Source organism: Callorhinchus milii, unplaced genomic scaffold (assembly GCF_018977255.1).
Source record: "Callorhinchus milii isolate IMCB2004 unplaced genomic scaffold, IMCB_Cmil_1.0 Scaffold101, whole genome shotgun sequence".
Taxonomy (NCBI): Eukaryota; Metazoa; Chordata; class Chondrichthyes; order Chimaeriformes; family Callorhinchidae; genus Callorhinchus; species Callorhinchus milii.
In genome coordinates, this window is record NW_024704842.1 from 129500 (window position 1) to 153699 (window position 24200).

The 24200-nt window shown below is 46.5% G+C and overlaps 1 protein-coding gene across 1 annotated transcript; it reads right to left on the minus strand.

The window, feature by feature from the left end:
• Positions 1-4123: 4123 nt before the first annotated feature.
• On the minus strand, positions 4124-23614 carry LOC103191355 (deleted in malignant brain tumors 1 protein-like). Its single transcript, XM_042345798.1, has 13 exons — positions 23485-23614; positions 23148-23253; positions 21482-21517; positions 20119-20442; positions 16178-16504; positions 12885-13136; positions 12073-12357; positions 9574-9858; positions 8601-8699; positions 7540-7567; positions 6752-6795; positions 5426-5466; positions 4124-4443 (listed from the first exon to the last, which is right to left on the minus strand). The coding sequence occupies exons 2-13, from the start codon at positions 23170-23172 to the stop codon at positions 4339-4341; spliced, it is 1851 nt and encodes a 616-aa protein (XP_042201732.1). The 5' UTR covers positions 23173-23253; positions 23485-23614; the 3' UTR covers positions 4124-4338.
• Between the last annotated feature and the right edge of the window lie 586 nt (positions 23615-24200).

Sequence of the window (24200 nt, forward strand, 5' to 3'; positions counted from 1 at the left end):
AGGGAAGTACCTAAAGCACGGTGATTACGCCCGTCCCGTTATACTGCGAGCTTAAGAGTGTACTGCATGTGTTGCTTTGTAAATATAATTTTAAAAATCTTTGCAATAAATCCACGTGATCGTCGCGCATTAAAATATATTTTTCGAAAAAAATGTCATCACGATTGATAGAGCGACACTGCTGTGCAAAATTGGCTGACAAGTCTGTCTGATGATCTGTCTGTTTAAGTGTGTACGGAAACTTGTTCAGGCCTCGAGGCCCTGCGGGAATCAGACATGGCTGTTGTCAGACTCAGAGGGAACCACAATCACATCACATCAACTTGTGAGCTGAACATTCACATCATTATATGGCACAATAATGGAAGACAACAATTAACGAGTAGCTACAGTTCCAGCTGCTCTTGATGTACTTCGGTTTACAAAAAACAAATTTATTAATCATGTCTCTGTTGTTTTATTACATTTCATGGAGTCCTTTAGCGGAGACGGAGTAACACTCGCATCGCCAACGAGAGGACGCTGATTCGATTCCATGGCGGATGAAACCTTAGGCAATGTTCCCCACTACACACACATACCTTGTTTACCGAGCAGTGAATAAGAATTCGTTTGTAAATCGATTGGTGGTTCACTTTTCCAGGGGATAATAATCCCATCAAAATAATATTGGTCACTGAATCTATGACGGTTTATGTGGATGCCAATCATCCCACGGATCGAATCTAAACAATTATTGATATACTGAGAGAGCGAAATGTGTGTCCTGGTTGGTAGTGATGGTGGCGGTCTTTGAGGTTGAGTGGCAGAAACCGTGGAAGCATTTAAACGTGGAAAAGGATACACACCATCAAATAAAAACTCTCCGTCCACTTGGCTCCTTCTCAAGACCTTCCTTTAAAACCGTATCTTCAATCATCATGCATCTTCCATTCACTGTGCACTCCACCCCGATCTTCTCCCAAACTGCAGCTCCAGTGCAGAACACTTACCTGTCCTGAGACTTTGGACGTTCTCCCGACACGAAAGGCGCAGCGTCATGCAACTTGTTGTTGTAATTGTTGTCTTAGCGACGCTTGATGAAATGCAAGGATTATTATGATTCCTCCTCACCAAATTTTATCCAAAAGAGTTATGTAATGATGTCGGGGTTTCACTGAAATCACTGAACATAAAAGTGAGTTTAGTCCACTGTCCATAATTGTTAGCCTGACAGCAAGGTCACAGTTTGAGCTTGTCAAGGAAACGCTGCTGTGGGGTCACAGATGTGATGCTGAAACCCGTCACCGTCGACAAACACTTTCCATCATCAAACTCTGGTGGCAAAAGCTTCTTTGTGAATGGCGACAATGCGACTGTTCATGGATTACCTTATCCTGTTGAGCTTTATGTCAGGTGAGGCTGTGTGTCACACAATACAGATTTATGTTTATGTAGAGACAGTCTCATCTGGAGGACGGTTCAAGAGGTCTAACATTCTTGGCTTTGTCTCCAGACGCGGGTTTAAGGGTCAAATTATTCGTAACGGAAATATAATACGAATAATAATCATTGCATTTGGTATAGCACTTTTTGAATCTTCGAGACGTCACGAACCACTGCATAGAATATACTGGATAGTGCAGTGACTGTGTGTTTAGTGGGCGAAACGGAGAATCCAAATTCACACAGCAGTATCTCCACAAACAGTAGTGGATTGAATGATCACACTTTAAGTTAGTCATTATTATCCCGGAAAGGTCATCCTCCAATCGACCAGCAGCTGGGTTCCTAACTACTCCTCGGAAAACAGGTGCGTATGTATAGATAGGAAACTTCCCAAAGTTTATCCCGGTCCTGCCAGGGAAGGGACCCTTGTCCTATCGATTTCGAGGCGAGTGTACTGTCTCCTGAGCTGCAGGAGTAATGTAGCGCCATGTTTCAAGTTGATCCTTTCCTCTCGTTGCAGATGTGGTGCTGGGAGATCCAGTCAGACAGCAGACAGCGGGGCTGAGCAAACAAGAGGGAGACACAGTGATTCTGAGCTGCTCATATATCAACAGTTCGAACTATGTTGCTCTGTATTGGTACAGGCATCACCCCGGCCTCGCTCCCCAATACATTCTCTACAGGCATAGTAATGGGATTGACAACACTGCAGATTACGCCAAAGGCCGCTTCGCTTCACATCTTGGCAAGAATCAGTTGCAATCCACATTAATCATTCCCAGTGTCATTGTCAATGACGCTGCCACGTAATATTGTGCCTTAACATCAGATGCACAGTGCTGCAATGCAATGACTTCCCCGTACACAAACCCAATTTACGTTGAGTCACAATGTTACGCCAAACAACTCTGCTTTCATTGTTATACGTGTAAACTAAAACTTCTTATAAAGAAGGTTTCATTCCATTGAAGGCCTATAGCTTATTTGTAAGACGTTTCGCCCCGCAAGCGACGAGACATTTGTTTGATTCGCCACCGGGCAAAATGTGGCACAGCGCCACACGCCTCTGTTTGATTTGCAGTTCGCAGGAACGCGGTTGGTTGTCGATCGGCGGATCGCTTTTCTAGGGGTAATGATCCCTATAAAAAATATTAACAGTAAATTGTTCACTCAATCCTGGACTGTGAGAGGGACCTCGATGAGCGCAATTAGCTGCCGCGATTCACGCACAAAACATGCAGTGACGAGATTTTGCAGTGTTTCCTGTGAAACGATTTGAAATTACTGGATGACGTGATAAGTCGCTGCATCAAATACAATGATTCTTTTTATTATTTCACTGTGTTATTAACAGACTACACCTCTATCAATAAATCACTAAAGAGGAGAGGGAGGGTTTGATCACAGCACAGATGTTAGTCTGACAGCTGACATATTTAACAAGCTCTGACTTTGCTTCTGTGTCTCTCATAGGAGACACCTGACTAATTGACCACCGGAAGCAAACAATGAAAGAGAACAAGAACAACATGGTTCCATTTGTAGAGCGCCTTTCACGTCGGGAGTACCCAGTGGGGTGGGTGCTAAGGAAGCTTGCCTAAGATTGTGCCATGTCCTGTCCGGGAATCGAACCCGTGTCCTCTCGCTTGCGAGGCGAGCGCTCTGACCACAGAGCTAAATGATTCCACGCTCTTGTCTTCCAGGCCTGATTCAGGGAAACTCTGTGACACAGAAGGTGGCTTCAGTGACTGGGGAAGAAGGAGGAAGTGTGACTATGGAATGTCATTATGATACGTGTCTGAGCGGCTACCATTTATATTGGTATCGAGAACAACGCTTCCCACGTGCATCGACCCAACCCCCCCCCCCCCCCACACACACCACACACACTCTCTCTGCCATCTCTCACTCTCTCTGCTCTGTTCCTCCTTGTTTGTTTCACCAACTCTGTCCCTCTCTCTGCCGCTCTCCATCATAATCGGTCTCTCAAACATTCGCTCACCTTCACCCTCCGAATTACTCTCTCCTACCCCCGTCTCTCTCCTTGCTTGTCAGCCCTGTTTCTCTCTCTGTGTGACACTCTCTCTCACTCAATTGCTCTCTCCTTCTCTCGTACTTCAAACGCCCTCTTAGTTCTGAATCGCACATTAACTTTTTTCTAACACAAGCATTCTTTTCCACTTGCTCTCAGTTGATCTCTCTCACTCCCCCTCTTACCCTCCCGCACTCTTTCTGTCCCCTCTCACACTCTCTCTGCATCACTTTATCTCTGCTTGCCCCCTTTTTCCCGATCCCCCTAAGATTCTCTCTCTATCAATCTCTCTTTCTCAAACACGCTCATTGTTGAGCCATCCAGTAAATTAAGCACTAATATTTCTGATTCCGATTTTCACTCACACCCCTCGTCCTTTGTCTCTCCATCTCTCTCACAACCTGCCCTGCTCTCTTTTACTCTCTCACCCTCTACCACACAGACTCTCACTCTCGCTATCTTTCTCTTAGTCGCTGATTCTCAATGTGTCCCTCACTCAGTATTTCTCTCTCTCTCTCACACACACACACACACACATTCTCTTTCTCGCAGGCAGTCCCGATGTCTCACTCTATCTCCTTCTCTCACTCAGTTTCCCATTCAGTCTCATTCAATCACTCTCTCACATTCATTCTCACTCAGTACCTCTCTCAATCTCTCGCTCAGTCTCTCACCCTCAGTCTCATTATATCTTACTCAGTCTCTCTCTCTAACTCATTCACACTCACTCACTCATTCTATCTCATTCTGTGACTCAATCTCCACTTATGTCAGCGAGACAAGTGCCGCGAGTGACCCATTGAAGTCAAACTGAAGCTGGTATTGAATATAGTTGCTGATGAGGAGCTGGAGCGAGGAGATGGCCACCGGCCTCCGGGCTACACTCTGACTGTGGCGTAGATTGGACCATCATTCTCACCGTTTTCATGGCCATTCTCAATCCTGTTTCCCAACATCAGATTAGCGTAGATGATGTCAGCATTCTGCAAACAGGGCAACACTCAATATATCTGCAGAAGGTCATTGGGAGTAAACCCTCCCCCACCCACCCCTCCCTGGAGACTCCGACTCATGTCTCCAGTGTGTGAGGTTGTTTGTTTCCCCTTCCCCACACCAGGAGTACTACACATGTTAAATTATCAGCAAGTGGAATCAAGTTTGTGATAAATCCCCCCGTAAATAAACCGGAGCCAACAATAATGACAATAATCTTGCGTTTAAGAAACTCCTCTGAGGTGAACGACGCTGTTTGAACGTAAAATTAAACACAGACACACACAGACATCGAGAGTCTCTTTCTGACTCACACATACGTATACACACACACAAACACACACACAGTCACTTCCAAAAAGGCAGAAACATGCGCTCACAGAAAAACACAATCACGTAGACAGATACACAAGCACATGGTTCTGAAACTTTTCACGTTGAGAGAACGGCTGAAAGTGTTTAACAACATGTATTATAATTGGTGGAAAGTTTATGACCATAACCAAAAGGATCAGCTAAAATCAGTGAAAAATTGTTAACGGCCAGTGCAAGGGGAGATTCTCTCTTGCTTTTCTCAATATTGCCAAATTCCCGACTTTGAGGATAAAACCATGAATTTATAGCTCAAGCGCGAGTGCTTCCGGCTGAGACAGCGTGACCGATAGCCTGAGCTGGGTTGTGCCAGGCTGACACGGCTGAGCTGGGTTGACACAGTGCTGAGCTGGGCTGAGCCAGGTCTGACCTGGTCTGACACACGGCCAAAGCTGGTCTGTTGACACAGGGCGTGAGCTGGGCTGTACAGAAACTGAGCTGACACAGGGCTTAGCTGGGCTTACACAGAGTTGAGGTGAGCTGAAACAGAGCCTGAAGGTAGGCTGACACCTGGTGCAGCTGAACCGATACAGGGCCTGAGCAAGGCTGACACAGTGTTAAGCTGCCCTGACACAGGCCAGTGATGCATTCACTACTCACCATTGGAGGCACCGACCGGGGAACCTTTCTCACCGTAGCATCTGAAACAAACGGAAACTCTATTTAGCACAATTCATTAACCGCACTATAGTTGAACAGTATTATTAAGGATATCAAAGGTTGCAGTAAATAATTATTAACGATAATGCTGATAGTAAATATTAGACCACAGTTAATATTTTGATTAACATGGCATTTGAAAAAAACTAACTTATCACGACATCGTGAAGTCCCAAAGAGCTTCACAGGATTGACGGTGTAATGGAGTTACTGCGTATACTGTCAATTAAACCTGGAAGACATTCATGCCAGCAGCCTCACAAGTACAAGTATGTGAACGATTTTTTCTCAGGATTGATGGCCAGATGGAGATCGTTGGCAGAGTGAGAGAGGTTCTCTTCTTGAACAGCGCCGAGGGATCTTTAATATCCTCCTAAACAGGCCCAAGTTTCCTCGGTTTATCTTAAAATCTGAAGGACGAAACTTGAAGTGGCTCAAAACAGTCAGCGACATAGAAAAAAACATGCAGACACACAAACACGCAACAGTAACACAACCTGGCACGCAGAGCGACCAAGAGAGTAGGAGAGTGGCAGACACACAGATTGGCACACACAATAGACACAGACTGACTAAGGGAGAAGGTGAGTGGAGACAAAGAGACACACAGAACAAACGATAACGGGAGAGTCAAAGAGAGAGAGAGAGAGAGAGAGAGAGAGAGGATATGTATGAGTATTATTAAGGACTTAAAATCTTGCAATTAATAATCTTTAATGATCATGCAAGCATTGGTGTCAGCAGCTCCAAAATCAGATGTACACTGGGCGTGAACAATTGTTTTCTGGAGGATTGTTGGACAGAGAGAGACTGTTGGCTATGAGAGACAAATTCTCTCTTTGAATTGGGCCGCGGGTTCTTCAAAGTCCACGAAAAAGGGCAGAAGGGACGTCGGTATATCGTCTCTTCTGAAAGAAAAAAAACTTGAAGTGGCTCAACTTGAGACAAGCGATTGACAGTCAGACACACAGACAATCATGCGGCAGACACACAGACAGAAACGCAGACAGACCAAGAGAGAAGGAGAGGGGCAGACATACAGATTGACACACTGTAAGACACCCAGAGAGATGAAGGAAGAAGGCGACTGCACAAGGGGAGAGACAGATCCAGAGAAAGAGAACAAGGAATCAATAGACTCTGGTTTGGGGGAAGCTCATGAGCAAGAGATTGGTTTTGTGTGGGGCTCGGGCCATCGGCTGACCAGACGAGGTTGTGATCAGCTCTTTTCACTCAGGACTCAAACCTAGGAAACTTCTCACTCACAGGTGACGTTGCTGGGTTCAGGGCCGCCTCCCGTGGGTACGTTCCTGCGAAAAAAACAGACAGATGAGAGCGAAATATTCTCTGCTGTTTTACTGAGGAGGATTGCGGTGCTCAGTCCAAGTCTTGTAACAGGGCTAACGACCAAACATTGACACTCAGCTGGAGTGAAGCGAGGGGGTGGGGAAGGTTTGTGTTGGGAGCCAGTTGTCTGAGGCTTGTGTGGAAACCCGTCACCATGGTGACGAGTATCCATACCATACGATGAATTCCAGTCATGCCTCCAATAGAAGGCAATTCCTTTTTATTTAATTAATATGCATTACATCTGCCAACCTAATCCCCATGTGGTTTAGGCACAATATGGCTAGAATCAGGGTTTAGCGACCTCACAGTATGAATTGGGATCCCACCAGCTAAAACCACACGGCTTGCTATAGGGAGCTCCGTCTTGCAATCTTCCTCTGCTTTTCGAGTTAGGAAATCTCTACCCGTTAGGGATTTATCCTGTAGTGTAGCAGGAGCTGAATAGGAGGATTCCTTACCCCCAATATATTTTCTGCCCTCCAAGTGTTGCAAATGAGTGTGGGAGTGTACACATGTACAGACAGTTTGGAGAGAGAGCAGGGAATGGGATTAAATTGGAGATTTCCAGTGGGGTGCAAGCAACACCACAGACAGGATGGCGTGAGAGGAGGAATGGGAAGAGTATAGAGAGCTCCAGTCGGGGTGGAAGCACCTGTGCAAGCAGGATGGGGAAATAGAATGAAATAGCGGTGAAATGTTCTCACCTTTCCCCACTTGAACTCTTCTGTTTACCTGTAATTGCAAAGGGTAACGCATGTCAAATATTGATTAGTACTGGTTGTGTATTTTTGTGGTTATATTAACAATAATCCTCCCTTTCATAGATTATTACCGTTTCATTACAAAGGGCAGTCCCTACCCAAACCCTTTCCCATCACTACCACCATCCATGGACATGCCTTCAGCCACTTCGCTACGCTATTTGTAAATACATCCCAGTTTCCATCTGATTTAGCTCTCGCTCCCACCCTCACACCACAAGACCCATCACTTCAACCGGGTCTAGTATTTTTATTACTATTCTGTGTAATAAACACTGGCCTCAAATTGCAGTGACTCTGCTTTTTTAATGAAATGCTGCAGCCCATTGCACACAAGTGGGTAACAAAAGCGGACATGAAGTGACTGATCCATTTTATTTTGGGGATTGTTGGCCAGGATTCTCCCTTCTCTTTTCGAATGCTGCTGCAGGAACTGTAATGTCCACATGATCAGGAAAACAGGACCACGTTACAACTTTCTCACTGTGGGTACAGGCTGAAGAACTTGGGAACAAAGTCTTGGAAACAAGAGTAGGGTACTGCACTGGATATTGACAGTAATTATCTCAATCCAAAAGTATCATTGTCGACAGCCTTTAAACATCGATATTATCAAGTACTCAAAGTTAAGGATAAAACTCATTGCCAATTTCGCTAACATAAACAACGACATGTCTTTCTAACTCAGATCCATGGTGCTGTCTAATCTGTCCCAACAATAAATGACTTGATAAAGACTGAATGACTGTTTGGTAGCTTTGTTGTCAGGTCCCCATCTGCACTCATTGACACGCAGAATATCAATACAAAGTCGTTGTATACTTTCCTGTCTCCTTCTTTTGACCCACAAATATACATTAAATTCACATGACAGCATATTCTGTGAAGCGCTTTGGGACTTCGAGAAGACGGGAAAAGCGATATATCAAATGCAAGGTTTATTAATATTATTATTTATTCCCAATAACTTTAAGCCATATTCACTGATATTATTGGCCACTTACCTTTCTTATATTCACTGATTCCCAGTAGTAACACAATTATCATTAACGAAGCGACAATCCCCGCAGCCAGTCCTGTAATGTGCTTCCAGGTCCAATTTGCTGGAGAGGGAAATGACCAGAGTAATTTGTCGACTTTGAAGAGCTAATATGCTGGGAAAACCCTTTATTTTAAAGGCATCGCTGAGATCTTATCTCCTGCTAATTTCAAAGCGCAAAAGAAGGAAATGTTTTCTCTTTTGCAATGAAAATTGCCGAATTTCCCCTCGTCTGTCTTCAAGAGAAAACTTCTCGACCCCTGATCCTGGGAAGGTTGAGCTAAATAGGGTCTCTTCTGGTGCTGCGCAAGTGAATAGCCAAGCTGCGGAAGATTGGAATCGAGGCCACACTTCATGGTGTTCCCCATTCTTCTCCATGAGCCAGGCATGTCCCAGTATTCCAGGGAACTGCTGATAACAAAACAGTCCGGCCTGTCTCATCGTCATCAGGTTGAGGAGCAGATCGGACACTGGGAGCCGGATTATTTCTACGTTGGCTTTAAAAGTACAAGTCAGCGTGAGCATCTTGTTGGTATGTTGTGGGGCAAGAAGGGATAGTCTACACGATTATGGTCAATGTGTGAGGTAGTGGTGTAAGTAACAGCTGTAATGCAAGAGCAAGATCTGGGTCCGCCCAACCTTGTCGCACTCCAAAACACACCGCGGAATGACGGAGATCAGTTCAGCAGCGATGCTTTCCGCTGTTTGCAGGAGAGAGGGTTTACACCCCAGATACGCTGTATAGGGATGGGTCGGGAATTTGGGTTTGGAAACTGTTTTATCGCGTGGATGGTTGCAGCCTGGATCAAGCAATCCAACTGAGAGCGGGAGATAACGTGGAAATATGATCGATGATATAAAGAGTTACTGGAACAGAAGGTACTGTAAAAGATCAGAAGACAAGTAGATTTTTGTGTGAGATTATACCCAAACCTTACCGCGCACAGTGATTCCCATTCGATCGCTCGCTATTGATGTAAACACTCGTCCGTCTATTTGTGTAGTATATTTGCACGTGTAGTTTGCTGCACTGATCTCCGATAGGATGAATGTTACCGTGTTGTTATTCTCTGGAGCTGGTTGTGATATGATAAACGCATCATCTCTGTAGAGAGAGAAATTGCTGCCAGGATAATTCCCAGAACATGAGATCTCAGCGCTTTCCCCTCTCACAAACACCCGGGAATCTGGCTTCAGCGAAATTTTGGCTTTCTGGAGCGGATCTGGAATAAAAACACAGTAAAGATCATCTCACAAACATTCGCTCTGTGAATAGAAACGTTTCAGGTTATAGCATAAAGGACCATTTGCTTCTTCCCATCCTGGTGAAGGTGTCTGGACGAAGTGAAGGTTTTGAGGGGCAGTTTCAGGGCAAACTCCAGCAGTCGTTTCTTTAGACAGAGGAAGGGTGCACAGCGGCTGACAGCGGAGTGGCCACGGAGGGCAGTGAGGCCGGGCAACTAACTAACAGCTTCAGCATGAGACGGCCGAACGGTAATTTAATCTGAACAGCACGTGTGATTTTCAGCAGTGTTTTAAACAACAGCGTAGGGTGTCAACCAACGGATCAAACTTAATTCTGGAGCATCGACTTCACACAGAGGGAAATGGGATTGTGGAACTCGCTAACTGAAGCTATGATTCGATCAGATAGTCCAGATACATTCCAGACCTAATCACACCTTCATTTGAGTGAGAGGGACATATAGGATTTTGAGGCAGTGGGAGTGTGTGAGGCAATGAGCGACAGAGGAATAGGACGTTTTGGAGGGTGTTAGGAATTTGGAAGCAGAAATAGACGGTGTGGGATTAATAGAGTTTGTGAAAGGCAATGGGGTTGCGGTAGGTTATCAAGGTTTGTGAGGGAGGGTGGAAAATTGGTTGAGGGAGGCAGTGAATGTGAGGAAGGATGCGTGCTGTTGGAAGTGAGGGATTCAGTTTGATGGAGGAAGGGAGCAATGCAGATAATCTGGTGTAAAAAAGCTAGTAAAATAAGATATTTATTTGGGGAGGAGAATTTTCCAGGGCTGCAGCGAGAGAGTTTGGGAGTGGGATTTAATCGGCTAGCTACTTCAGATTATCTGGCAAAGGAAAGATTGACAAATTTGCCTCCTTCTGTGCTGTATGATTCCATGATTAAATAAAATAAAGTGAGGATGGGGCGAAGGCGTGATATGATCGCAGTGACTGGACACTTGGGGCAATGAATACCACTGATGAGAGAGTTCAAGATCTCGCTCTTCCACTGATGAGAGAGTTCAAGATCTCGCTCTTAACCCACTGATGAGAGAGTTCAAGATCTCGCTCTTACCCCACAAAGAAATTCCCACTCGTTTGCTCTCTGGTGATGTGAGCTCGCGTGCGTCTTTATGTTTAGCATATTTACACGAATAATTCCCTGCACTGATCTCCGATGGGGCGAATGTTGCCGTGTTGTTTTTCTCATGAGTCGACTGTGATGACATCAACTTCCCTTCTCTGTATAAAGAGAAATTACTGCCTGGATAATTTCCAGAACATGAGATCTAAGCGCTTTACCCTCTCACAAACACCCGTGAATCTGGCTTCAGGGAAATGGTGGGTTTCTGGAGCGGTTCATGAATTAAAGTAAATATAATCTCACAAACACACACTTCGTGACATGAAAACAGTTCAGTTCAGACGAACACTGTCTATTTTCTTATTTCTCAGCCTGAAGGATTCATCGTGAAGACTGGGAGAGGCAAGGGTTAAGGGACAGATTAAGGACAGGCCCGAGCATATGCTTCTTTAAACCTAGGGAGGGGACAACGGCTGGCACAGGGGTGGCCATGGAGGGCAGTGAGGCCGTGGCCTGATATTCCACAAAGCTATAGCCAGGGACCTGTGACAGGGAATACAGACAGAAACTCTCAACTGACCTTCAGACGTATTTAAATAACAGGATACGATCACATCCAGGGGACCAAACAGTAAATGTAGGAGCAACGACTTCACACAGTAAAGTGAGATGGTGGGAATCATTGACTGAAGCGGGATTGGAATAAGACAGTATAAACACATTCAAGATGTCGCAAGACTTTCATAGGAGGGAGAGGAGATAAAAGATGTGGGAGGGAGTGAGGCTGTGGGAGAGAGTCAGTGTTTCGGAAAAATAGAGTGTGGGGATGGAAGCAATAGAATGTACGTGCGGATGAGGAATAGAAGTAATGAAAGGTTGGGGAATAGGAAGTGTGAAATGAATTACGGGGGAAAGTGAGGAATTGAAGTAGACTTGTGTCATTGAGCATTTGGTACATGTGTTAGGATGGGTGGGCGGCGGGATGGGGGACAGTGGTAGTTGGAGGGCAGATCTGTGATCAAGGCTAATGTAATGCAAGTGGCAGCGAACGGCCATTTAACAGATTCGTGAGAGAAACGCAAACTGGTTATTATGTAAAATCATACCCAGATCTTACCCCACAAATAGATTCCCACTCGTTCGCTCTCTGGGGATGTGAACTCTCGACCGTCTATATGTGTAGTATATTTACACGTGTAATTTCCTGCACTGAAATCCGACAGGGTGAAATTTGACGTGTGGATGTTTTCCTGAGTTGTCCGTGATATGAGAAACTTGCCGTCTATGTATAAAGAGAATATGCTGCCTGGATAATTCCCAGAACATGAGATCTGAGCGCTTTCCCCTCCCACAAAGAACGGGGAATCTGTCTTCAGGGAAATGATGGCTTTCTGAAGTGGATCTGAAATTAAAACACAGTAAAGGTAATCTCACAAACACTCACTCTGATCTGATCTGTGACAGTGAACATCAGTGTCGACAATAAGCCCAGCCTCACCCTCTGAGACTGTTTCTCTCTGAGGTTTAATACGAGGCAGAAATGTGGGTGGTTCCAACTACGTGTCTTGATTTGACGCTGCAATTCTTCCGTATTGAAACACTTTTTGATGTTTGGGTATGTCTTTCTGTGAGCGAAGAGTCAGTGTTAGCTCGGAGTCAGTGTGAGCTCTGGATCAGTGTGAGCTCGCGATCAGTGTGAGCTCGGGGTCAGTGTGAGCTCGGGGTCAGTGTGAGCTCGGGGACACTGTAAGCTGGAGTTGCTTATAGCCTTGACTGCCTGTTCAGGTAGTGGTAACAAATCTCATGACGATATTCAATAACCGAAGGGATTCTTTTTCTGTTGCCATTGCCAACAATCCCCAAATTAAATTTGATTGGCCCTACACTCCACCCATATCAATGGCACGTTGTTGCAGTTGTGGTCTATACCTGAACAGAATATGCCACCGTCCTGCCCGTGTCCGCAGTCAGGCCGACCAACCACAGGCCCCGATCCTTCTCCAAAGCGAGCGTTACTTGAGACTGATACAGCAAATCCACATCCCAAATAGTTACAAATATATCCTGCCATCTCCATGTTCAGCGTCTCGCCACAAACTGTTCTCCAAGTGTCATAGTAGTACAGCTCAACTCTCCCCACACACCGGCTGTCTCCATTCACCAGTTTGGGTGGGTTACCTCCTGCCAAGTACATACAATACAATATCCACAGCAACAACTTCAAGCGTATGTGCAATTAACACAATCTGTACCCTCACAAACAGCGGACGTTTGACCCTGGGTTAGCAGAGATGGTGAGACACACGTATAGCAGAGGAGGTGGGAACCTGGGATAGTAGATGCTGTGTGACAATGGGTTAGCCGAGGATGTGTCACATTGGGTTAGGAGGGAATCTGTGACACTGGGTGAGCCTGAGAATACATTGGAATATACAGCAGAGAAACATTCGGCCCAACTGGTCTATGACGTTAATCACTCCCTGATTTCACTTTTCTGTTTTTTCTCCCCGCCCTGTGAATACCTCGAGTTTTAATAGCACCTCACTTGTGCTCAATCCCCTGCGCTCTCTCCCTTTGCTGATCCCCCTTTGGCTCAACACACTTGTACTCAACAACCTCGTGCTCTTACACAACTTGCTCTTACCCACCTGTCCTCAACCCCACTGTGCCTACCGTTCCTGTTTACACACTCTCTGCTCACCCTCCTGTGAAAACCGCCCCGTAAACATCCCTTTGATTACCCCGCCCCCCGCCCATGGGTGATAACTTCCCTACTCCACAATATGCGGAATCTCACCTGCTCATTCACAATTTACCCACTATGGCCAGTACACTTACTCATATGCTCAACTCCCACGCCCCACACCCACCCCACCCTGTGCCACTCCTGGTTCTGCCCCCTGTCTTCTGCCCCAGTGTTCACCAATGCGCTCAACCCATGCTCAAATTTACTTTCTCAAACCGCTGTGATCACTACCAATGCATCCCGCTCCCCGGTGCTCTGCATGTACCCCAGTGCTCATACCCTGTGCTCAGCCCCAGTATACTCACCTCCCTCTCTACTCATCGCCTGTACTCACTTTTCTTCCGCTGCTCTCTCCCTCTGTTCACCCTGCAATACTCTCCCCCTCCCCTGTTCTTACACAGCCTGTGCTCTGTCTTCTTGTTTTGAGGCCCCTGTGCACACACCCACCGTTTCTTATCCCACACGTGCTCACTCCACTGCTGTGCACTGCGTTCTTGTTCTGAACCCCTGTTGTACTCACCCCCNGTCTGCTCAACCCCTGGTTCTCACCGCCTTGTGACCCTCGTGTGCTTTCGACTCTGTGCATTTCCATCTTGTGTTGATCCTCCTGCTTTCCACCATATGCTTCCCACCCATATGACCACTCCGTCATTTAACTCTCCTATACTTCCCTCTGCCCTATGATTACCTCACGTGTATTCACCACCCGACTTGTGCTCATTCCACTATGCTCTCCGCCTTTGCTTGCCTTCCCTTTTTCTCTTCCCACTTTTACTTAATCCTCCCCTTGGGCTCTTAACTTCTGCACTCTTACCACCGCCTGTGCTCAACGCCACTATGACTGCATCCCCTATTTAGAAAGACAACGCTCACAATCCCTCTGCGTTACGCCAGACCGGGCGCTGCTCCCCGCTTGTTGCCACCCACCTGTGCTCGCCATTCGTGCTCTTCATCCAGGATTCACCTCCAAGCGCTTCCCCTCTGCTCAACCCATCCTTTTGCTCGCCATTGTGCTGAATCCCCCTTTTCTTATCCACACTGTGCTCCTCTTACCCTGTACAGTTAACTCACTTTGCAGTCTATTGTGTGAAGCGTTTTGGGATATCCTTCCAAGAGCATTATAAAATGCAAGGATTATTATTATTACTCATCCCTCCTGTGCTCACACCCACCCATGTGCATTAACTCTGTGATACGCCCAATGTGCTTAACCCCTGATCTTCCCGATAAGCTCACCAACACATATGCATTCCCCGGTTACCACCCCTTGTTCTCCACAAATTGTTTGAAACAGCTCACTCACTGCCTCAAATTCCCCTGCTCATCGCACTCATGCACACCCAATCGCCCCGGGCTCTCCCTGCATGTCTACTCATCTCTCTGTGCTCTGCCCCACTGTACTCAACTCCCTTTGCACTGCAACACTGTACTCACCCGCCACTCCCGACCCCCTTTGTACTTCCGCTTCCCAGGGCTTAGACCCGGTGCTCACCTTCCTTATGCTCAGCCCCCTGTGCTCAAAACCATATGGGCTCACTCCCCTGCTGTGCACACCCTCCTTGTGCTTATTCCACTGTACTCGCCCAACCTATACTCAACTCCGCTTCATGCTCCACACTCCGTGTGCTCAGTACATCCACTGTCTGCCCTACTGTGCTCACCCTCAATGCGTTCAGATGCTGAGATCATCATCCCTTGAGCTCACCTTCTCCTCAGCCCTGCTTTGCTCACCATGCTACACGTGCACACCACTGGGCTCGCACCCTGTGCCCCCGTGTGCTCTCCAGCGAGCATACCGCATGTACTCCCCACCCTGTGCTAAGCAATCCTGTTCTCCAAACCCTCTGCTCATTCCCCCACTGCGCTCAACGAACCATGCTTATTCCACATTTATAGCCCTCTCCTCACCACACAATTTTCTCGGCCCTTTGTGCTAACCCCAAACCCAGTGTGCCTATTCCCCTTGTGCTCAATGTTCCCTGAGCGCAAATCACTGTGCTATCGCTCCAAGTATTCAACCCTGTAGTTAACCGCTGTCCTACACCACCATTTGCTGACACTCTGCGATCATTGGCGTTGCTCACAACCTGGGATGCCCTGCCCTGTGTTCACCCACTGCGCTCACCCACGCTGTGCTTACGCACCATGTACTCCTTTCCAGTTTACGCACTCGCTTGTGCTCAACCACAGGTCTCAGCGCCCTTTGGCGACCTCCTAACCATCCCCTCGCTCACACTTGCCCTCACCCCAAGCACGAGGTTATTCTAAAAGATAGACTTATTTAACTGAGCAAATGACGCCGACATCGTATGTTTTGGATTTGGAAAATTGATCACAGTGCTATGAGCGCAAACACTCCACTCAGGTTTAATAATAAACTAACATATTATGGGATACAAGCTTTAACAATGTTTTTCGATCCGCAGTTTTCCGAAAACATGAGGAAAGAAAAATGATCGAAGACTGAAATATTTACCTGAACAGATGACGCCGGCATCATAGGAGTGTGGCCAGGAATAGCCACCACCCCAGGGCTGTGACAGACAATCCCTCAGAGTAGACTCACTCCCTCTGCACCGGACATTCCACGTCACAACGGGACCTGAGCCTTCACCAAAGTGAGCGTCTCCTGATGCTGAGAGCGCGGCTCCACAGCCCAACTCCTTACACACCACAGACGCGTCCAACATATCCCAACCATCGTCACCAGAGCCAAAGCCATTCACTGTGCCCCACTGTCCATTGCGAAAAACCTCCACTCTCCCGGCACAGGGGCTACCGCCATTCACCAACCTCAAACGATCTGCCAAAATGAAATAAAATCTGCCACACAATCACTGTAAGACATCACGCAGAATATTGAACGTAATCGAAGGTAATACTTCACAAGGTGCATGTCGCATTGCGAGGATTTCTGGACGGTAAACAATACAACAACAATAATAATCATTATAATGGTTCCAATGACCGTTGGCTACATACAGTCCAAAACCCGGGTATCAACAATAATATTAACAATTCATTCTGCGGCTACATATACCCGTTGCAGCTGCCTTTGGAACAGAAGGATAGAGCTTTTATATTATTATACTGAATATTATATTATTATACTTTATACAAGATTATTATAATTTATATAAAGATAGGAGATTCCCCCAAAATATGGCAGTTGTTTATTGCTTTGTTACAGAACACATTAATGCGCATGTGTTACTGAAAGAATAGTGTGTAATTTTCTCTGTCGTCAATTCATTGCGGAATATTATCCAAACATCACATTTTGGTGCTTCATTAAAGTTATTTTAAGTGTATCTCATCAAGGATAGGCATTGCTCTGGAGTACGTCCACGACTCTAAAACAATAAGAGCTTCCCGAAGAGGTAAAATCGTTCTACATCAATTGTGTATTGCGCTCTGGCAGATACAAAGATGCAGATATTGTTGTTTTATTATTGCATTAGCAGCTCGCTTTTTGTTGTTTGAATATATGTTTGTGTGTGTATGGGGGTGTGGGGGAGTCGCGGACGCATACAATGCACCATCACACACAACACGAACGAACCCAGGCACAGACACTAGCACAACCCCAACTCCGGCCAAAGCACCTCGCCCCGAGGACACAGCCCTCACCCACAGCGCCAGAGCACAGCCACTCCCCAAGGCACAGACACCACCGACAGTGCACAGTCGCAACAATACAAAACAGAAGACATCCCCTATGGCACAGCAACCGTCCACGGGGAATAATCAAACCCCCAGGTTACACAGACCCTACACAAGGAAGCCCCACCCCAGGTAAAGGCAGATCCAGACAAAGACCGCTCTCCCTGGTACAAACCCCTCACAGGTAACAGCAACTACTCCCACCTCCGATAGCTGCCTCTCAGGCTCATCGGTGCGCTGCTTCGGCACAGTGCTCTCTTGCCCTGCCCTACCAACGAGGGCACAGCTTCCCCACAAGGTACAGCGATCTTGAACCCCTGCAGAAACCCCACACCTGCCCCCCGGTAGAGCCCTCACTGCCAAAACAAACCCAGGGTCCACCGACCACTTCCCACTGTACAGGCCCCACCACAGGCTCATCTCTTGACCCACGTCACAAGCCCCACAATTTCACATCCCCACAGGATCAGCCACCCACCCACGGTACAGAGACGCCTCAGAGGACAGTCCCTCCACAGAGCACCCAACCTGACACAGCGCGATGGATGGACAGCCGAACTCCAAACGTACAGCACCCTACCAGTCACAGTCCATTCCCAGAGCACAGTCCCCAACTGTCACAACCCCATTCCGTCACAGGCATCTCCCGGAAACAGCTGCTGCCCCAGAGCACAGCTGCCATCCAAGGTACAGCCTCCCCAACGTGCACAGCCTCCTCCAGAGCAAAAGCCCTCCACGCCGTTTTGCTCAAACCCCTTGTATCCTTACTCATCCTGTGTACAACTACCTCTTGCTCACCCAACCTGTTGACACACCCATCGGTTTACACCTTTGTGTTCCCACCCATACTCACCCCATACTCCCCGCGTATGCACAAACCCCAGGTGCTCCCCGTCTATTCGTACCACCCCCGCGCTCCCCATGTTCTTTACCCAAAATTTTGCTCGTGATCCACTGTGCTCTTCACTCCGGTTGTCATCCTCTACTTGTGTTGTGTTTTATTTTTGTTGTGTGTTGCGTTGGGGGGCGATCCGACCTCCCAACCGGACTCTCGCTTCGCCGCGAGTCGCTTCGGTCTCGCGCACCGACCGAACCCGACTCCCGTCCCCGCGCTCACGCGACGAACGCACGAGACGTCACGGAACAGGGCGGTCTGTGCCGCCCTCTGACGCGCCGGCGGGGAATTAGCTCAGATGGTAGAGCGCTCGCTTAGCGTGCGGGAGGCGGCGGCGGGGTCGATGCCCGCATTCTCCAGCGGGTCCCCCCCCCCTCCTTTCACGCATAATCGTTGCGTTCAATTGTTTAAGGTGTTTCTCCTGTATAAATGATGACTTTTACCGACCAGGAACATTTCTGTTAGGAACGCCTAATAATAATCCCTTCAAAAACCAAAAACAATAATTAATTGGTCATTTTCAATCCACGACTGTTTGTGGGACATTGCTGTGCGCAATTGGCTGCCGCGTTCGCCCACAAATATACAGTCAATTCACTTTACAGTGTGTTCTGTGAAGCGCTTTGGGACGTCCTCCCGACGTGAAAAGCGCTATATCAAATGCAAGGATTATTATTATTATTATTATTATTGTGCTCACCGTCTATTATTACGCCCTGTGCTAACCATGAGCGCTCCCTCCCTCTGTTCCTCCCATTCTGATACCTCCATGTGCTCCCCGATGTGCTCAGACCCCTGAGCTCAAAACCTCGGTGCTCAACACCTCTGGCCAAATTCTCCCAATATGCTATCCCCAGAAACGCGTCCATTTTACACCCCGTGTTTAACCAAACCAGAGTGATCAACACCTTCCCTGTGCTCATCCACTCCTCTGCTCAGCTCACGAGACTCACATCTTCGTCCTAAACCCGCTTGTTTTCCTCACGTGCTAAACCCAAATCATTCTCATCCCGTGTCCTTAAACCCCCTTTGCTCGACACACCTGTTCTCAACGCATGTGTTACCCTTCATGTGCTCTGCCCTTTGTGCTCACTGATACTCAACTCAACCCTCCGTACTCACCCCATTGTGCTCATCCCCGAAAGTGCTCACACCATTTGCTCACCCCTTGTGCTCCACCCCTGTGATGTCCAATGTGCTTACCGACCCTGTGTTTAACCAAATCCTGTACTCAAATCCCCGGTGTTTACCTCTACCGTGCTCATTACAAGCCCCGTGGTCACCACCAGGCCCATCGCGCATCCACCGTATGCTAATCCCTCCTCTATGCTCACTCCTACTGTACTCAGCCCATTGTTTTCTAACCCCATGTTGCACCCCTTTGTGCTATCCACGTCCCAACTGTTCTCACCTAACTCCGAGCGCTCAATGCTCCCTGTGCAGAACCCAAATTTGCTCAACTCCTATGCTAAACCTCCACGTACTTAGTCCCTCTGCTCAACCACCTTGGACCCTCCCCCCCATACTCTGCCCCTTGTGGCAGTCCCTGTGCTCAGCCGCCTGTTCTCAACACTGCCCCCAACCCGTGCTCACCCCACCAAACGACCCACTCGGAAAACGACCTGATGATGATCGACAGATTTGTTTAACTAAGCAGATGACGCAGACAACATATGTGTGCGACCCGCATTTATGTCCCTAGGGCAATGAGCGTGAATCCACTCCTTCCCACCAACCCCTCCACACCAGATTTAATAATAATACACTGACATATTGCGGGTTACAAACTTTTACCAGAATCTCCCTAATTCTAATTCCTATTGAGACATTGAAAAATCATCAGACAATGAATTAATTACCTGAGCAGATGACGCCAGCATCAGAGGAGTGTGACGAATAATAGTGACGCCAGTTCTCTGAGGAACAATATCTTAGTGCATACTCACTCCCTTTGCACCGAACATTATACGTTATTATGTGACCAGAGCCCATCCCAAAGTGAGCGTCTCCTGAGGCTGACAGCGCGGCTCCACAGCCCAACTCCTTACACACCACAGCCGCGTCCAGCATATCCCAACCAGAGTCACCAGAGCCATAGCCATCCACTGTGCCCCACTGTCCATCGTGATGAACCTCCACTGTCCCGGCACATCGGCTGCCGCCATTCACCAGCCTCACACTCACTATAAAACACCATACGCAACATTGAGAGTCCGTTTCGTTTTGACTTCCAGTCACTCAGGATAATATAATATAATGTACATGTACAGAAAAGGTGTCACATTGGGAGGATGTTTGGCGTTAAAAAAATACAACAACAATAATAATCATTATATTGGTTGCAGTGTTTGCTGGCTGTACACGACCCAGGTGTCACCATAAGAGTAACAGGTTATTGCAGTACCAGCTGTACATGTTGCAGCTCCGTTTGCAGATAAAGGATAGTGATATTATACTTTATCTTATTATGCTCTACATTATTATACTGATATTGGATTATTTTACATCATATTGGACTGTTATACTTTATATTAAACTATTCTAGTCGATATTACAATACTATACTCTATGATAGATTATTAAACTTTATATTTAGATTTACGGTCAGGACACAATTTTACACAAGTTTCCTCTATCCACATGCTTCTGTTTATCTAGCAGTCAGTGGGAACCCAGCAGTCAATTGGCGTTTCTTTTCTGGGGATAAGAATCCCTTAAAAAAAATGTAATTTGGTCATTCAATCCATGAACTTTGTGAGACACCACTGTGTGCGATTGGCTGCCGTATATCTCCAGCAAAGCTAGCAGCTGTTTCATATTGCAGTATATTCTGTGAAGCATTTTGGGACCCGATAAGGCTCTAAAACAAATCCATGGATTTTTATTATTATTATCATAGTTTATATTAGATTACTACAATTCGTATTTCATTATTAAACGTTGTATTATATATTTATTCTTCTACTTTATATACGATAGGAGATTCCACACAAACTATGGCCATGGTTGACTGCTTTGTTACATAATATATGAGTGCAGATCCCTCAGAGCAGACTCGCTCCCTCTGTACTGAACACCATACTTCAGAATAAAGCTTGGTCGATTTGGAAGGTCTTCAAAAGCTAACTGAACATGCAGAAGGAATGGGCAAGGCACAGGGATTGAGGAACAGTGATAATATTCCCAAAGCAACATTTGATTGTTAGATTTTGTGTCACTAACCTGCAGATTCCACAGACTTTCTCTCCAGAAGTATTACTGTACAAGGGAAAAAAAGACCAAAGCAGGAATTATTGGTAAAATAATTCACCCAAAAATCTGCCGTCACATAACCGTTCCTTGGCTACAGGCAGCCACTCAAGTTCGCCGTCAAAAAGATCATGAGTGGGGGAGCGAACACCAGCGCAAATACAATCGGGAAAAAAGGAACAGAGATTGGGATTATTGTAGAGCGCTCCAGTTGGGGAGCGAACACCATCACAGACACCATGGAGAGAGCGCACAATAGGACTGTACAAAGATAACTTTCACAGACTGACAAGCATACGATTGGGCTGAACGGCATTTTCTGCGAAAGAAAAAAACACAAATTACTGCAGATGCTGGATATCAGACAACAACAACAAAAGTCGTTGGGCACATTCAGCAGTTGAGGCAGCAGATCATACGAAGGTTAGAGGAAACGAAACGTTGACTGTCTTTATTTTCTCCTTAGACGTTGCCTTACATGCAGAGAGTTCCAAGCGACTTCTGATTTTTGTTTTCTGAGCAAGGGCCGTTTGTGTTTCTGTTTCGCTTTGGAGGCTTGGGAAAGAAGCGATTTGCTGACCACTCACAAACTGAGAAATTTATGTATAACAGACAGAGCAGATTGTGTCTCTCTTTCTGTATCAAGTGTGCTTACTGGCTGTTGTTTTTCCTGGTAGCTTCTGTTCCGTTAACCAACAATAACAACTTGCATTTTGGCATCTTGCATTTATAAAGCAATACGTTAATGAGGGAAAGCATAGAAATGACTTTCTCGCCTCACTTTCCACTTTCTTCTTTCTTAGCTTTTGCACTAGACCCTCCGGCCTCTCCAAAACAAACAAAAAATTAAGGAGCCTGTAGGACAAAGACAACTAAGGTGATCGGACGCACGTTCAAAGGGAAGAGTGTTCAGATTTATCTTGAAGGAAGCAAGGAAATGTTGAGGGAGTGGGACTGCAGAATGTATTCCCATTGGATGGTTAGAGAGTGGCTAAATGCTCGCCCGTCAATGTGGGGCTGTGAGGTGGGAGACGTGAATCAGGCTGGAGTCCGCTGAGCTGAGAGAGCGGGTAGATTGATAAGGCGTAGGAGGTCGCAGATGTAGGGTTGTGTGAGGACATGGAGGGCTTTCAATGTGAGTAACAGGATCGTGAACTGTATCCAAGGATGGGGATGATACGGTCACAGAGACTGGTGGAGGAGATGACACCAGCTGCAGGTTTCTGGATGATCTGCAGTCGATAGAGGGTACAGATTTTCTTTCTAACTGTCTGGCTTGCACGACTCTCCGAATGGGATGTAATCATAAATACTAATTCTTGCATTTGATATAGAGCTTTGATGTCTTCAAGACATGTCTAACGTGAATTCACCTTATATTTGTGGGCGAAGTGCGGTTGGCAATTGCACATAGCAGTGTCCTACAAACTGTCGGTGATTGAAAATGAGCAATACAGCATTGTTTTGTTTAGGAGCGGTTATTATCAGGAGTATAGAGGAGAAATTGCCCAAGGGTTCGCCCTGCCTGGAAAAGGAAAAAAGTGTCTCGCTTGCAAGGCGATTGCTCTAACCACAGAGCTACAGAACCCCACTTTACGGTACATTCCCACAAATATTCGTGGATTGAAACGGTACTCACCGAAAATAAGAAACAATGATTCCATTTCGAGAGTGAGGAGGAGCTCGAGTCAAATACAGAACCTGGAGGATTGTGTTTGTGTCCGACGGGGAAGGATCTCTACAGACTTAAATCACACGGAGTAATTCTCAGGAGAAGCTTTTGACAGTGTCACCCTGCTCTGTGATCACCAAGCATCCACTTCTCTGTAACACTTGCATCGAAAGCTGTTGTGACACACACACTGAGGAACAGTCTGACACACACACACATACACACACCGAAACAGACACACTGAGCTGCGATAGACACACACACACAAACACACACTCAGAGAGGAACACGAACTGTGACTTACAGATGTATATTTAACGACGTTTAGAGACGGAATCAGAGACTCAGAAACTCTCTCTCCCTTAATCTCTCTCTCTCTCTCCGCAGAACGAACAGGATATGTGATGTCCTTTACTGGAATCGTTACAACACTCGCACACAAACCGCAAGCGTGAAGCTGATTCTCAGAAACTGCAGAACGTTATTTAAGTGCGGTGAGCAATGCTCCGATTGGGAGCTGTGAGTTGAGCTGGACACCCAGCGCTGAGTATTTTGTGGAATGAAGAAGTAGGTTCTTCCTGGTGTCACATTGGCCACTTCTCCATTTCTGTGTGCAAAATTCTGCGTGTTTGTGTTCGTCTACAAATACACATCACAACATATTTCATTAATTCCCGTGAAAAACTTGGACGGATTCCACGCAGCAATGAATCCTGGAGTCAAATGTAACAGTACATAGACAGGAGAAATCACACATTTACGTTCTCAGTTTAGCCTCTTTGACGGATTACCTACTTCCTCATTTCAGTTGCTCACATTTTATCTTTTCTTGCGACATCCTTCTTTCCTTCCCCGCAGTATTTCAAGGCATTGATTGCTGATTAATGCCCTGCATAGATCAGCGTAGATTTATTGGGTTATTACCAGAGATGAAGGGGATGAGTTTCCAGTGTAGGCTGACCAATTTGGGCCTTTATTCTCTAGATTATAGATGAATTAGCGGGGATCGTATAGAGTCCA